At 47.6% G+C, this 16,693-nt stretch overlaps 1 protein-coding gene across 6 annotated transcripts in view; it reads left to right on the top strand.

The window, feature by feature from the left end:
* The window catches only part of LOC118360314 (calmodulin-binding transcription activator 1-like), a 579,426-nt gene that overhangs the window by 192,759 nt on the left and 369,974 nt on the right, over positions 1–16,693 (top strand). For all 6 annotated transcript variants that reach the window (XM_052482220.1, XM_052482216.1, XM_052482217.1 and 3 more), the window contains one exon: positions 11,663–11,730. In XM_052482220.1, the coding sequence (XP_052338180.1) occupies positions 11,663–11,730 (68 nt within the window). The remainder of the gene's footprint in view (positions 1–11,662; positions 11,731–16,693) is intronic.

Below are 16,693 nucleotides of genomic sequence, written 5' to 3' on the forward strand. Positions count from 1 at the left end.
TCCAAATAAACCTCTCTCATCACCACACCGTAGATATATTCCATATAAACCTCTCTCATCACCACACTGTAGATCTATTCCATATAAACCTCTCTCATCACCACACCGTAGATCTATTCCATATAAACGTCTCTCATCACCACACTGTAGATCTATTCCATATAAACCTCTCTCGTCACCACACCGTAGAGCTATTCCCATATAAACCTCTCTCATCACCACACCGTATATCTATTCCCATATAAACCTCTCTCATCACCACACCGTAGATCTATTCCCATATAAACCTCTCTCTTCACCACACCGTAGATCCATTCCCATATAAACCTCTCTCATCACCACACCGTAGATCTATTCCCATATAAACCTCTCTCTTCACCACACCGTACATCTATTCCCATATAAACCTCTCTCATCACCACACCGTAGATCTATTCCCATATAAACCTCTCTCGTCACACGTCCCTCTCTCATCACCACACCGTAGAGCTATTCCCATATAAACCTCTCTCATGACCACACCGTAGATCTATTCCCATATAAACCTCTCTCATCACCACACCGTAGATCTATTCCCATATAAACCTCTCTCGTCACCACACCGTAGATCTATTCCATATAAACCTCTCTCATCACCACACCGTAGATCTATTCCCATATAAACCTCTCTCATCACCACACCGTAGATCTATTCCATATAAACCTCTCTCATCACCACACCGTAGATCTATTCCATATAAACCTCTCTCATCACCACACCTTAGATCTATTCCATATAAACCTCTCTCATCACCACACCGTAGATCTATTCCCATATAAACCTCTCTCGTCACCACACCGTAGATCTATTCCATATAAACCTCTCTCATCACCACACCGTAGATCTATTCCCATATAAACCTCTCTCATCACCACACTGTAGATCTATTCCATATAAACCTCTCTCATCACCACACCGTAGATCTATTCCCATATAAACCTCTCTCGTCACACGTCCCTCTCTCATCACCACACCGTAGCTATTCCCATATAAACCTCTCTCATGACCACACCGTAGATCTATTCCCATATAAACCTCTCTCATCACCACACCGTAGATCTATTCCCATATAAACCTCTCTCATCACCACACCGTAGATCTATTCCCATATAAACCTCTCTCATCACCACACCGTAGATCTATTCCCATATAAACCTCTCTCATCACCACACCGTAGATCTATTCCCATATAAACCTCTCTCATCATCACACCGTAGATCTATTCCCATATAAACCTCTCTCATCACCACACCGTAGATCTATTCCCATATAAACCTCTCTCATCACCACACCGTAGATCTATTCCATATAAACCTCTCTCATCACCACACCTTAGATCTATTCCATATAAACCTCTCTCATCACCACACTGTAGATCTATTCCATATAAACCTCTCTCATCACCACACCGTAGATCTATTCCCATATAAAAACGTCCCTCTCTCATCACCACACCGTAGAGCTATTCCCATATAAACCTCTCTCATGACCACACCGTAGATCTATTCCATATAAACCTCTCTCATTACCACACCGTAGAGCTATTCCCATATAAACCTCTCTCATCACCACACCGTAGATCTATTCCATATAAACCTCTCTCATCACCACACTGTAGATCTATTCCATATAAACCTCTTTCGTCACCACACCGTAGAGCTATTCCCATATAAACCTCTCTCATCACCACACCGTAGATCTATTCCCATATAAACCTCTCTCTTCACCACACCGTAGATCTATTCCCATATAAACCTCTCTCATCACCACACCGTAGATCTATTCCCATATAAACCTCTCTCTTCACCACACTGTAGATCTATTCCCATATAAACCTATCTCATCACCACACCGTAGATCTATTCCATATAAACCTCTCTCATCACCACACTGTAGATCTATTCCATATAAACCTCTCTCGTCACACGTCCCTCTCTCTTCACCACACCGTAGATCTATTCCCATATAAACCTCTCTCATCACCACACCGTAGATCTATTCCCATATAAACCTCTCTCATCACCACACCGTAGATCTATTCCATATAAACCTCTCTCATCACCACACTGTAGATCTATTCCATATAAACCTCTCTCGTCACACGTCCCTCTCTCTTCACCACACCGTAGATCTATTCCCATATAAACCTCTCTCATCACCACACCGTAGATCTATTCCATATAAACCTCTCTCATCACCACACCGTAGATCTATTCCCATATAAACCTCTCTCATCACCACACCTTAGAGCTATTCCCATATAAACCTCTCTCGTCACACGTCCCTCTCTCATCACCACACCGTAGATCTATTCCCATATAAACCTCTCTCATCACCACACCGTAGATCTATTCCCATATAAACCTCTCTCATCACCACACCTTAGATCTATTCCCATATAAACCTCTCTCGTCACACGTCCCTCTCTCATCACCACACCGTAGATCTATTCCCATATAAACCTCTCTCATCACCACACCGTAGATCTATTCCCATATAAAACTCTCTCATCACCACACCGTAGATCTATTCCATATAAACCTCTCTCATCACCACACCGTAGATCTATTCCATATAAACCTCTCTCATCACCACACCGTAGATCTATTCCCATATAAACCTCTCTCATCACCACACCGTAGATCTATTCCCATATAAATCTCTCTCATCACCACACCGTAGATCTATTCCATATAAACCTCTCTCATCATCACACCGTAGATCTATTCCCATATAAACCTCTCTCATCACCACACCGTAGATCTATTCCCATATAAACCTCTCTCATCACCACACCGTAGATCTATTCCCATATAAACCTCTCTCTTCACCACACTGTAGATCTATTCCCATATAAACCTCTCTCATCACCACACCGTAGATCTATTCCCATATAAACCTCTCTCATCACCACACCGTAGATCTATTCCATATAAACCTCTCTCATCATCACACCGTAGATCTATTCCCATATAAACCTCTCTCATCACCACACCGTAGATCTATTCCCATATAAACCTCTCTCTTCACCACACCGTAGATCTATTCCATATAAACCTCTCTCTTCACCACACCGTAGATCCATTCCCATATAAACCTCTCTCATCACCACACCGTAGATCTATTCCCATATAAACCTCTCTCATCACCACACCGTAGATCTATTCCATATAAACCTCTCTCATCATCACACCGTAGATCTATTCCCATATAAACCTCTCTCATCACCACACCGTAGATCTATTCCCATATAAACCTCTCTCATCACCACACCGTAGATCTATTCCATATAAACCTCTCTCATCATCACACCGTAGATCTATTCCCATATAAACCTCTCTCATCACCACACCGTAGATCTATTCCATATAAACCTCTCTCATCATCACACCGTAGATCTATTCCCATATAAACCTCTCTCATCACCACACCGTAGATCTATTCCCATATAAACCTCTCTCATCACCACACCGTAGATCTATTCCCATATAAACCTCTCTCATCACCACACCGTAGATCTATTCCCATATAAACCTCTCTCATCACCACACCTTAGATCTATTCCCATATAAACCTCTCTCATCACCACACCGTAGATCTATTCCCATATAAACCTCTCACTTCACCACACCGTAGATCTATTCCCATATAAACCTCTCTCTTCCATCTTCCCTCTTTATCTCTTTCTTCATCACCCTGCACTCGATTTCTCCTTCTCCTTTTATTTGTTACTCACTTCCTTTCAATCTTTCTCAATGCCTAGAAACCTTTCCTGTTCTCTGTGCGCCTTTCTCAAACACCCACACGACTATAGACATGTAGTGCACACAGACACGTACACACTTAGCAGTGGGCGGGCGAGCCTCTTGTGTCGTGGTACTCTGTGGGGTGAGAGGTGGGAGGCGGGCGTGTGGAGGCTGACCATCGCACTGCCTCTCTCAGGGCTAAATGATTACATCCTCTCAAAGAACAGTTTCACTTCCATCGGAGACGGCAGCCGTGACACCAAAGCCAAAACAATTTCGCTAAGTGCCAACTCCCTCTCTCCCTGGTCGGCGTCCCCGCCTCCCTCCGTCTGCCCGCCCGCCCGCACCCAGTGCCTCTCCTCTCCAGTCACTCTCACCAATTATGTTGTCTGCTTGTTACACTGTAACACCCACAGCCATGGTAAACAAACAGAAATATAGACAAGCTCAGTGCAAAGTGGTGGAGCAGTATTCTATGCTATTCCCATTGATTGTGGAAGCAGGGAGGCGTGCAGAAGGGGAGAGAAGGAGGCTCCCGATGAGAGAAGCCTCCAGTGTCTCCCATAGTGCACCTGGAGAACATCTAAGCCGTTCAGGATCAATGTAGGATTGATCCCAGTGTATCTATGTATAATGTAGACCAGAGGAATGGGCGGCTTGTCTTTCCCCTCATCTTCCCATGCAGGACAGGGCGAGCATCAGCTGTAGCTGCGGGAAATACCTGAAGTGTGTTTTAAACATTCAAAGACGATGTAAGCCAGGAGTCTCCTTACTATCAACCAGGTCGATTAGGGATGGTGAGAGAAAGTAGGTCTACCCTCTTACAGGATACTTACAGGATCATTTACTGTCCTGCTCCAGGAACAGTTCACCCAAGATGACGAGCCTCAGCAGGATTGTGTGGATGGGTGGTTGCCATGTTGGTACCGTGGGACATGGGTTGTGGAGACAGAGCACTGTGTGTAGGATAGAGCAGTAGCAGGTAGAGCATTCCATTAGGGGTGATAAAACAGAGGTAGCGGTGTGTGTGTGTGTCCCGCTGTCTGGGCATCCCTGCAGGTTGCAGAAGGTCTTAATGGGCAGGGTGGTGGGGTACAGGGCATCTTTAAAACCTGCTCAGGGACTCATAGAATGGCCTCAAACTGCCTCGCCCCTCACCAGCAGATGCCAAGTGCAGCTGTCAACACACTATTGTTAATCCACTCTCTTTTGCTAGCTCCTTAGTATAGTAACACTATAGTAACACTAATCCAGCCTTCACTCTCTTTTAGGCAAGCTGAGGTAAAGTTACTTGAACAAAGTTTATAGGTCTTCATTTTATCCACTTGTACATTCACAGTAAAATACCTTTAGTTTCTTCCACAATCGCTTTCCGTACTGCTTTAAAAATCGTTTTTCTTTGCCTGACGACTCGTCCGGAATTTAATTCCGCGGCTCTATTGATTGCCACACACATTCCGTCTGAAGCCGTTTGTGTGACTTCAAAACGAGGGGCGTTGTAAACGAATTCATCAGCGATTGGATCGTCTCTAACAAATCTAGCCAGAGGATTGGAGTTGATAACGTCATCATGTAGGCTGGTCTCTGGCCCAAACCATTCGTTTCTGGGACCAAGCTAATGTTTTATTCCACGGCTACACCTTTTCCAACATTGATATATGGCACATTTCCAATGTTCAAAAAGTTACAATCCTACAATCTTAACTTCCCTCTACTTAAAATGATCCACCTCGAATCAGCTATATGGCCACGTGAGATCATATTGATGGTACAATGAAATTTTGAAATATTGCTCCTAGGACATTACACATTCAAGAATTATAAAGAAAAAAGACACAATGATTCACCGTGGGGGCTGCGTTTTGGAAGTGTGAATGGATGCAGACTTTTAATCAGACCTTCTCCTGCTTTTCACACATTGGTCTCTGTCATAATCACACTTTTTGGATATTCCTTATTTTTTCCTATCGCTCTCGTCTTTCACTCCCTTTCTCTCTCTCCCTCTCTCCCTCTCTCCCTGTCCATCACTCCATCTCTCCTGTTTTTAATTGCATTTGAATTTGTCTTCCGGGATCCCTTGATACTGGAGCAGCTATCCATGCTCCCACCTCTCTCCCTCCTCTCCTCCCTCCTCTATTCCATTTGCTCCTGGCCCTGGCCAGTTATGTTTCATGGGCTGCCCTGGAGGAAATATCAGATGACCTGGCTCTCCACACAGAGCCTGGGATCCTGTGGAGTTGGGTCATCAGGGAGGCTCTTCTCACCATATCCGTCTTCAACCGCCACCCCTTTCCGCTCATACAGCTTCCTGCTTTCAAGTGCAGGCCAAGGTCAAAGACAGCAGCACCGTCAGGCAGGATACATTCCCTCATTCCCCAGGCCTCAACTAAAGCATGACCAGAGGCACTGTGCTACTATATACCCTATCCTAACCTGTCCTATGCTCTATGATGATTCTCAAGTGCCATTAGCTGAGGCTGCTAATCAATACACTGTAGAAAATTGTTTTTCTAAGAGCTTTCGATTAACATAGCTTTTCATTAGTGCCATTGTGCTAGACAACGAGTGAAAAAGACACGTAATGGCTCAAAAGAGGGCGAATAACTGTTGAACCTCTGCTTTTCATACGTTCTGCACTGTATTCTTAAAGGCTCATACTTACCAGGGAGTAAACCCATGTATCTTTCCTCTGCCTTTGTTAAAGATTAGTATTTGGGGGAAATGTACCCATCAACTAGTAGCATGGATGGATGCTTGTATTCGTATGGCGGGAGTAGGCCTCCATGAGACCCCGTCTACCTCCCTCCCCTCTGTGCTTCTCTGTTGTTGTTTTTCAGATCAAATTCTCCGTTGCACTTTGGGAGAGAGAGCCATTATGGATGGTGTTTAGAGACAGGTGTCTGATGCTCCCTGAGATAATGCCAAAAGACTCGTATCTCCCTTTTCACGGAACGACAACAGTTGTTTCAAGTGATCAGGTCTGCCGTTCCAGACAGGGGACTGTTGATCCTCTCAATGCCTCTCTTCACACACATAAATCAAAGCTAGCATAGCCGCGGCGAACAGAACAGCAACAAACAGCTAGGCAGCCGGCCAGGCGGGTAGCTGGCCTGGCCCCTAGGTCACATAGGGACAGTGTTACTACTAGGGGCTCAAAGAGTCCCATCAGAAAGTGAACCAGCCTTTGACTAACTGACATGAATGCAGAAAAGTCGCACCATGGAATGTGAGAGGGTGTAATGAGGTGATGCAGTCGGTCTGATCAGCTTCACAAAGGAACTGCCCTCGCTCGACACTCGCTCCCCAGACAGTCATTATGGTTGATTTGAAGACAAAGACAGGGTCAAACGGTGTTTATTTTCTGTGGAGTGGCTGCCGCCTACCCGCTTCCCTCTCTCTCTCTCGTTTTGGTGGCAGAAAATAAAATAGGGTGAATATGTTAGTGTCATCTCTCATTTCAAATAGGTAGACATTCAAAGCGAGATTTTGCAACTTCCACTGTGTGAAAATATCATTTGACAAGTGGGAGGCAGTGAAAGGCAAAGCCAGACGTCTCGAGAGTGAATCTCGTTTGGAGGCTTTCACCTCAACGTTTAGAGAAGCACGACACACTTACTGTAGGAGACGGGGACCATGTGACTGCTAGGAGGGAGACGGGACAGACAGAACAGAGATAGCTGGGTTAGACTGGAAGAGGAAAGGAGTGTTATTAAGGTAATCACATGCCAGGCAGAGACAGGTCACAGTCATCAGCCTCTCTGATTGTAACAGGCTTATGGAGAAGAGGATGCACAAACAAACCCTTTCAAGGTGTTTAACATCTCCCATTAACTGGTATAGGACTCTGTCATGCAGCTAGCATCTGTGCTCTCCGTAGACGTACGTGTCACAGCTTTGGAGAGAGACAAGGAACAAATGAGATGGCTGGGCTTCAGCAGCAAACAGCTGCATGTTGTTGTCTTTACTAAATGAAAGGGCTCTTTGCATTCATTCCCTGTGTCAATTACAGAGGCTAGCTACTGATCATGCTCTCTTTTTCACAGTTAGTCTGTGTTGATTGGTGCTGTTTACCCAGTTCTGCTGCGAGGGAGTGTTCCTTGAGCTGAGCTAGACAAACAGCTAGACATAGTATATTGAATGAGTGGAGTAAGTTGAAGTACAGATATGGGTTTGACCAGAGTGGGTGAGACAGTGTACTAGGTTGGACCTGTGAGTCAGAGTGGGTTAGACAGTTTACAAGGTTGGACCTGTGAGTCAGAGTGGGTTAGACAGTTTACAAGGTTGGAGCTGTGAGTCAGAGTGGGTTAGACAGTTTACAAGGTTGGACCTGTGAGTCAGAATGGATGAGATATAGTACTAGGTTGGACCTGTGAGTCAGAGTGGCTGAGACCATGTACTAGGTTGGACCTGTGAGTCAGAGTGGCTGAGACCATGTACTAGGTTGGACCTGTGAGTCAGAATGGATGAGACATAGTGTACTAGGTTGGACCTGTGAGTCAGAGTGGCTGAGACCATGTACTAGGTTGGACCTGTGAGTCAGAGTGGCTGAGACCATGTACTAGGTTGGACCTGTGAGTCAGAATGGATGAGACATAGTGTACTAGGTTGGACCTGTGAGTCAGAATGGATGAGACATAGTGTACTAGGTTGGACCTGTGAGTCAGAGTGGCTGAGACCATGTACTAGGTTGGACCTGTGAGTCAGAATGGATGAGACATAGTGTACTAGGTTGGACCTGTGAGTCAGAATGGATGAGACCATGTACTAGGTTGGACCTGTGAGTCAGAATGGATGAGAATGGACTGAGACCAGTCAGAATGGATGAGACATAGTGTACTAGGTTGGACCTGTGAGTCAGAGTGGCTGAGACCATGTACTAGGTTGGACCTGTGAGTCAGAATGGATGAGACATAGTGTACTAGGTTGGACCTGTGAGTCAGAATGGATGAGACATAGTGTACTAGGTTGGACCTGTGAGTCAGAGTGGCTGAGACATAGTGTACTAGGTTTGACCTGGCTGTGATTGAGAGAGGTAGAGACATAGTGTACTAGGTTGGACCTGTGAGTCACAGTGGCTGAGACATAGTGTACTAGGTTTGACCTGGCTGTGATTGAGAGAGGTAGAGACATAATGTACATAGTATACTGAAAGGCTAGTGTGTGGATATTTCCCCATTGTGATGGAGTGCAGGCCAGAGGCAGTAAGGTCAGCCGATAGAGTCCAGAGCTCGTTGACAGCTGCTGGCTTGACTTTGATGCACCATCAGCTTGCCTTGCCCTCCACTCCGCCTCACTCTGTTCTGTTCTGCCCACGAAGCGTGTGCAGTCAACCTGAAAGCAGCACTAGCCTCTCATTACGCCGCCCAAACAAGCTTTGTCTCTTTGCAGCTGTTTAACGGCCACACGTCTGTTTTTGTTTGTTTTCTCGCTGTAAGATTATTGCACCTTTATGGTTGATCGGGGGCTTGGAGTAATCCCTGGCATCTGTTCAGAGAGAGGTGGATGAGAGACGGAGCGAGAGAGAGAGAGAGAGCCTCCATCCACTCCTCTTTTATTTACCGGACTGACTGGGCCCACTATTTCATCTCCTGCTGCCCAGCCTGGTCGGCTGACTTTTAAGACGAGTGATGGAGAGGACTGAGGCACTAATAGGCACTGAAGTCACCGAGGAGGTTACACCCACTATTTATTCCTCCCAACAGCATCTGCCTCTTTTAGGAGGGAGGGGGGAAATTAATGTAGTAGTCATTTATTTCATAATACATGCAGGAAAGTAACTTTTCTGTTGGAGTGGTAGTGCAAAAAAACCTGTCCAGTCTATTTTTATCCAGCTCTTATGTACTGTAGTCTCTCTCATACTGTAGGCCCTCCTCATACTGATGAGGAGACAGGTGCTAGTTACCATATGTGAATATTCCATGTAGTTGGCCACAACAGTGTAGTCTTGGTTGTGTAGTCTTGGTTGGCACAGTAAATGTACCGTTCTCTCGGTTCTCCTTGTTATCCATATGCTTCTAGTCTCAGGGGCCAGAATGTACATATGTGCCTCTTTCACTTAAAAAGCTGTACGTTCTCTTCATTTTAGTGTGCCTTCTTCCAAATCAAACCCCTAGCTACACACTGAAATGAAGAAAGAACAGCTCCAGCCCTTTAGCTTTTCTCGACAGCTTTACCCCCCACCCACACTACACCCTCCTCCCTATCTCATCCCCATCTCCACTTAATGCTGCCTCCATCTTGTCATGCCGTGCCTGCCTCCCCTCCAGTCATTATGGCAGGGGGACAGGAAGTTAATCAACGCTGTATTATCTCCCAGCCTGCACCTGGGGGCCAGGGTGCTAGTCTGGCTACCCCCTCCCCAGCGGACCCCTGCCAGCCTGGGATCTCTTCTCACCCTGGCTCCCTCCTCACCCTGGCGCCCTCCTCACCCTGGAACCCTCCTCACCCTGGAACCCTCCTCACCGTGGCGCCCTCCTCACCCTGGCTCCCTCCTCACCCAGGATCCCTCCTCATCCTGGCTCCCTCCTCACCCTGGCGCCCTCCTCACCCTGGAACCCTCCTCACCCTGGCGCCCTCCCCACCCTGGCTCCCTCCTCACCCAGGATCCCTCCTCACCCAGGCTCGCTCCTTACCTTGGTTCCCCCAGCAACCCCTTGGGAAGGCTCAGCCAGGCTCTGGTAGATGCCAGCCAGGACACACTCATTATGACACAGAACCAGGGGGATGCTGCCTCTCAGATCCTAGATGTTTAACACACTGGGCTCTCTGAGACTGGGGGTTTATTCTGTATGTGAATGGGGATTTATTCTGCCAATCGTATCTCTTTTTGCTGCTATTTCCGTTGTTGCTCCTCTTATTATTGTGACATGATTGCCCCGTGTGGACAGGAGAAGTAACCTCAAACACGAAGGGACATATTGTGTAAACATAGCCCATATACGCAAAAGTTTGTTCGTACTCCTATTTGAACACACTCACAACATGCGGAGACACACACACACACATCCCTGGATATTAAAAGATGATATTATACTATGAGATGGCACCAGGTCTCTGCTCCATGCCTCCTTATCTGTCTCTCTGTCGGTCTGTCTGTCTGAGCAGCTGATAAATGATCTGGCTGAGGGATGAATTGCTGGCTGTCACTGGTAATCATGAGGTTGTCTGGCAGCATCCAAAGTGCTTTTATTTCTGCCCATTAGTTTGGTGTAGAAATGCATAGGGAGTCTGGGCCGCTCTGCCTTCATTCTCTGACTGATGCAGGAGCCGCTGTGATCACTGAAAACATGACAGCGCAGCTCTATTATATTCCTCTACGCCGCTGTCTATCGAAGGAATCTCCTTCACAATAGATGTATAGGACTGTAAAGGACCCTATACCATCCACATATGAGCTAGCCTTGTTCCAGTACATGCCATCCTGCACAGTGTGAGTGTGTGTGTGTGTGTGTGTGGGGGGCACCAAAAATGTTAAAAGCCTCTGTCTGAATGTGGAACACTGGAGACGTCAATCTCTGGGAGAAGCACCTTGAAGTCTTCTGTTCTGAGGAGAGGCTGATCAAAGTCTGCTTAACAAAGATGGTCTGAACTCAGCTGTTATGTGCTGCATCTCTTGTTTCTGTCTGTCTACTGTGTGCTACTTTACCCAATCTTCATTTACCTGGCTGATCCTACCGGAGCGTCGGGCCTATCTCCTCTCTGTGCCCCTTTTGTGTTTGTGCTGTGTGTTCTCCTGTCTGAATGTCAATGAACCGTGGTCTCAACAATGTATTAGCAACAGAAGCTCCTGGTGATTACAGATGACACATCTAAGCCTTCCTTTCTTTCCCTCCCTCTCCTCCCTCCCTCTCCTCCCTCCCGTTCTCCTCTCTCACAGGAGATTGCAGCTTACTTGATAACATTTGAAAAGCATGAGGAATGGCTAACGACGTCCCCTAAAACAAGGTAAGTGAGGCAGTCTCCCAAGAAAGTACAATTTTCTTCACAGGAAAAGCCACACTGTGCCTTTTAGTTTTTAGGCGTCACTACACAGACTGATAAAAAATAGAAAAATGATCTGTCTCGTGCTGAGTACCAGGAATCCCTCCTGCACCACTCAGAAAACCACTCCCTTCATGTCAAGAGTCAGATGCCTGTTTAATATTACAATCTGCCTGATGGCAGTTTGGAAAACTTTGCACCTTTCAAAAGCTATTTGAGCCAGACGATGGAATATTAATGTTGACTAATAATTGCCTTTTAGCGGCCCAATTAACACAACATGCACTCCTCTGGTCTCCGCTGTGACTGTGATGCTAATGTGTTGGTATCTGTCTGCACATTCACACTCTCCAATAGAAAGAACTGGGTTTGCATTGAGAGCTCCTTCTGCGCGGGCCAGGAGAGACAGAGGGGAATGTGGATATGAATGTCAATAAGAGGTCACTGTGGAAAAGGAAAATGATGGCGGCCCCGTGATGCTGTCCATGATTAGTAACATGATATGCCAACACGTCTACAAGCCGTGTCCTATCAACATGTTCGCTCGCGTCTGACACATGGAATTAAATGTCAACAGTGTTGATGTTATTTCCACTGCAACATTATTTACTCTAATTTTTAATATTTCTACAACGTGTGTAATTCCCTTCCTGGATGCTGATTGGCTGCAGCACGGTTCCGGACATAACATTTTTTTAAATAAATATTTGACGCCGGTAACTCATTTGACTAGCTTTTACTAATCTCCCGCTCAGGCAGTTCTGGGTTTAACTTGGCCTTCTCTAGCCTTTCTCCGTCTACCTCCCCATCCTCTCCATGCTCTTCTGTCTGTATGCAGCGAACACAGAACACACACAGCCCCACATACACACTGATCTAACACATTCTGATGAGGAATCCTCACTCACGCAGCGAGCCATCCCTGGTGTTATTAACAGTCCTCATCCATGTGTAACTGTACTGTTGGCCCTCTGACACACAGATCATTCCTCTCTTCTCCTCTGCCTGCCAGGGACATTGATAATGGCTCCACATAAAGAAAGTGCCAATTAGTTTTCCTGTGTAATTGTAGAAGAGGGCCCAAAGAGCACCCTGGCCTCTACTCTACACTTTCTTATCATCAACCCACAACAATTAACTCAACACACCAGGCCTCCTTGTCTTCAGACACCAGTGGAATATTTGACATTAGGCCCAATGTTATTAACTGCTGTCCCCAGGAACATGTAAAACAGAAGGCTCTGTTATCTAGTTGTACTAACCGTAACTGAAATGAGAAACCCAGGGAAAATGAACACTCAGTGGTATTAACATAAGTACAGGAGCGGTACTCTGGAGAATGAAGGGACCGATAGACAGTAACAGGGAAAGCTCCAGGCTTGAGTCACACATTGTCCAATCAGCATCCAGTTGGACTATAATGGTAAGGGCGGTGGAGTCTCTGTGACTCACTGTCAACCAGCCTGCTGGGTCCTAGAGGAGCCCCGTGTGGGGGCTGATGTCTTAGTAGATGTGGCACTGAGGGATGAGATAAAGGCTGGGGGCCAGACAGAGCCACAGAGCCTGCAGAGGAATGGACAGGAGCAGAGCTGAACTTGACATGGATGAGAGGAGCTGCTTTATTAGGGCTGTTATGGCGTTTATGTACGGGGGCTGGATGAGGTGAGCTGGCCAGGAGTGGAGAGGGTGGGGCTGGAAAGTGGGAGGCTGGTGGAGTGGAGTGGAGAGGGTGGGGCTGGAAAGGGGGAGGCTGGTGGAGTGGAGAGGGTGGGGCTGGAAAGGGGGAGGCTGGTGGAGTGGAGAGGGTGGGGCTGGAAAGGGGAGGCTGGTGGAGTGGAGAGGGTGAGGCTGGAAAGGGGGAGGCTGGTGGAGTGGAGAGGGTGAGGCTGGAAAGGGGGAGGCTGGTGGAGTGGAGAGGGTGAGGCTGGAAAGAGGGAGGCTGGTGGAGTGGAGAGGGTGGGGCTGGAAAGGGGGAGGCTGGTGGAGTGGAGAGGGTGGGGCTGGAAAGGGGGAGGCTGGTGGAGTGGAGAGGGTGAGGCTGGAAAGGGGGAGGCTGGTGGAGTGGAGAGGGTGGGGCTGGAAAGGGGGAGGCTGGTGGAGTGGAGAGGGTGGGGCTGGAAAGGGGGAGGCTGGTGGAGTGGAGAGGGTGGGGCTGGTGGAGTGGAGAGGGTGGGGCTGGAAAGGGGGAGGCTGGTGGTGTTTGTGTTCTTGGAGCAGTCTGTCAGACAGAGAGAGTAAGGTGTTGTGACAGACAGGGTAACAGGGTGATTGATGGGAATCTGATTGATGGGCTGTAATCTTTCTCCTACAGCACTTTGCCGAGAGGTCACAGGTCAGGGTTCGCACAAGGGAGAGCAGTGCTTGGGACCTGGACGGAGGGCCATTTGTCATCACAGACACACCTCGGAGTGTGTGTGTGTGTGTAGCCAGGTCATAAACATGCTAAAAGGAGAGGGGAGAGGGGGAACGGGGCGAGTAGAGAGCTCAAGGAGCAGACGCAAGCTGTTTAACCAAGGTGACACAAAACCCAGGACAAGCATGGAGATGACATGACACACTGCCAACACACTGCCAACAGTGTGGGGATAAATAATGAATAGGCAAATAAGGAGTGAGTGTAGTGAGTGGTATTACGCGTGCACATTTTATCTATTAGCTATTTGTTACATGGGCCGAACCGCCTACTGAATATTCATTCCATCCCGTGTTTGAGTTGGTTTGTTTTGGGTCCGATCTGTTTGTTTATCCTTCCTGAGTCAGAAGAGGCCTGGCAGCAGCCAGGGGAGAGAAGTCGAGCGGCAGAGTGATTGATGTGCCGAGTCTTAGTAATACACATTCCCTTTCAGATAGGAAGTGCAACAGCGCTTAAAATCAATAGCAGCGCTCTCCCACTGACTGCTAGAACAGCCCTACAGCTAATTCAGACTGCACCTGTCAGAGCCAGGGGAATCTTTCCCAACTTTCATTTACACCCCAACGCTAGAGCGAGCTGCCTGCGCTGGCTTCCATTTCCATTAGAGGGAGAGGCTGGTATAATGGCTTTAATGAACGCCTGGCCTGCGGTGTGATTTAACATCGCTCTTACCATATACCTCTCCTCTCTCTCTGAAGGGAGGGAACAGACTAAAGGGACAATTAGGATTTCTACACCCTGCATCCAACGCAGATGGCCGGATTCATTATTTCTGTGAACCTTTTTAAAGAGCGGCTTGAAGTGTTGAGGCTGGCGTGCTGCTGAGAGAAAAATGAGAGCAGGACAGGATAGGACAGGATAGGACAGGACAAACTGACACCATAGCTGTAGACAGTGATCTGGTGGATAGTGAATAGTCAGTCAACCTCATGCTATGCTTCATGTAATAAGGACCAGACATTTGTGTCCATCACAAATGACACAAATGGATGCCTGAGGAGTCTTTTTAGAAAGGTGCAGCCCAGGTGCATGGTGCAGACAAGAACAGGCAGAGAGCGAACCAGTTCAGACTGAGAGCTGTATGGGTAAAGAACAGTCTGTCAGGAGGGGTGTTGGACACCTTAGCGTCGTAGAGGGATCGCTCATTAACTACAGAGTACCCTTTTAAATGACACACATTACTATTACACAGGAACGGTTTCTGATGACTGCAGCCAATCACAAAGTGGATCTGAGGGAGTGCTCCAGTCCTTTTGACCAGTGTGTGTGTGTGTGTCTGTGTGTCTGTGTGTGTGTGTCTTTGTTTCCTCCCCTATCCCCTTCAGTAGTCAGAGAGAACAAACACTGACTTGTTATGGCTCCTGGAAACCATCAGATGGAGCAGTGGGCTATGTCAGCTTTTCACCTCTGTTTTAACACACAAACACACCATGTACTCTCTTATATTGAAACTATCAAACAATAAGTACCTTTCCACTGGGGGGCCACAATGACACTGAACCTGCGGCCCCCGTGTCCCAGAGCAATAGCCCTCTCTCCTCCCACATTCGCAGAGTCCCTTCAGACAGCTTCCAAAGACAATGCCTTTATTAAAACCTACAGCACCACTGCCACCCCAGAGGCACCGACACACCAACCAACAGCAAGCAGTCTAGCTAAGTGGGTGTGTAAGTGTGTTAGAGAGACTGTTTGTTTTTCTTTGTGTGTTAGTGCCTGTTAGTGTCTGGGCGTGGATGTCTATCATGAAGTGTGTGTGTGTGTGTGCGTTTGTGTGTGTGTGGGTGTGTTTTAATGAGTAAGTGTAGATAGGAGTGAGTGTGTGTATCGTTCAGCTGCTGGTCAGCATGACATTATGTGTGTCTGGGCCTGCCTCCTGTAGTCAATCAGTCCCATGTGTAACGTGAACGCTTCTGTCACCTGCTCAGCTGGACTTTGTGTGTGTGTGCATGTGTGTGTCTGTGAGGAGGGTGTGTGATGGTGTTTGGGCCTAATGCTTTGTGGCATTGTGGGCTCACACTGGTTAAGAGGAGAGAACAGGAGGAAGAGAGGGGGAAGGACAGGAGCATCGTGGGAAGAGAGGAGGAAGGACAGGAGCAGTGTGGGAAGAGAGGAGGAAGAGAGGGGGAAGGACAGGAGCAGTGTGGGAAGAGAGGGGGAAGGACATGAGCAGTGTGGGAAGAGAGGGGGAAGGACAGGAGCATCGTGGGAAGAGAGGAGGAAGGACAGGAGCAGTGTGGGAAGAGAGGAGGAAGAGAGGGGGAAGGACAGGAGCAGTGTGGGAAGAGAGGGGGAAGAGAGGGGGAAGGACATGAGCAGTGTGGGAAGAGAGGAGGAAGAGAGGGGGAAGGACAGGAGCAGTGTGGGAAGAGAGGAGGAAGGACAGGAGCAGTGTGGGAAGAGAGGGGGAAGGACAGGAGCAGTGTGGGAAGAGAGGGGGAAGGACATGAGCAGTGTGGGAAGAGAGGGGGAAGGACAGGAGCATCGTGGGAAGAGAGGAGGAAGAGAGGGGGAAGG

The sequence above is a fragment of the Oncorhynchus keta genome, chromosome 27, assembly GCF_023373465.1.
Source record: "Oncorhynchus keta strain PuntledgeMale-10-30-2019 chromosome 27, Oket_V2, whole genome shotgun sequence".
NCBI lineage: Eukaryota > Metazoa > Chordata > Actinopteri > Salmoniformes > Salmonidae > Oncorhynchus > Oncorhynchus keta.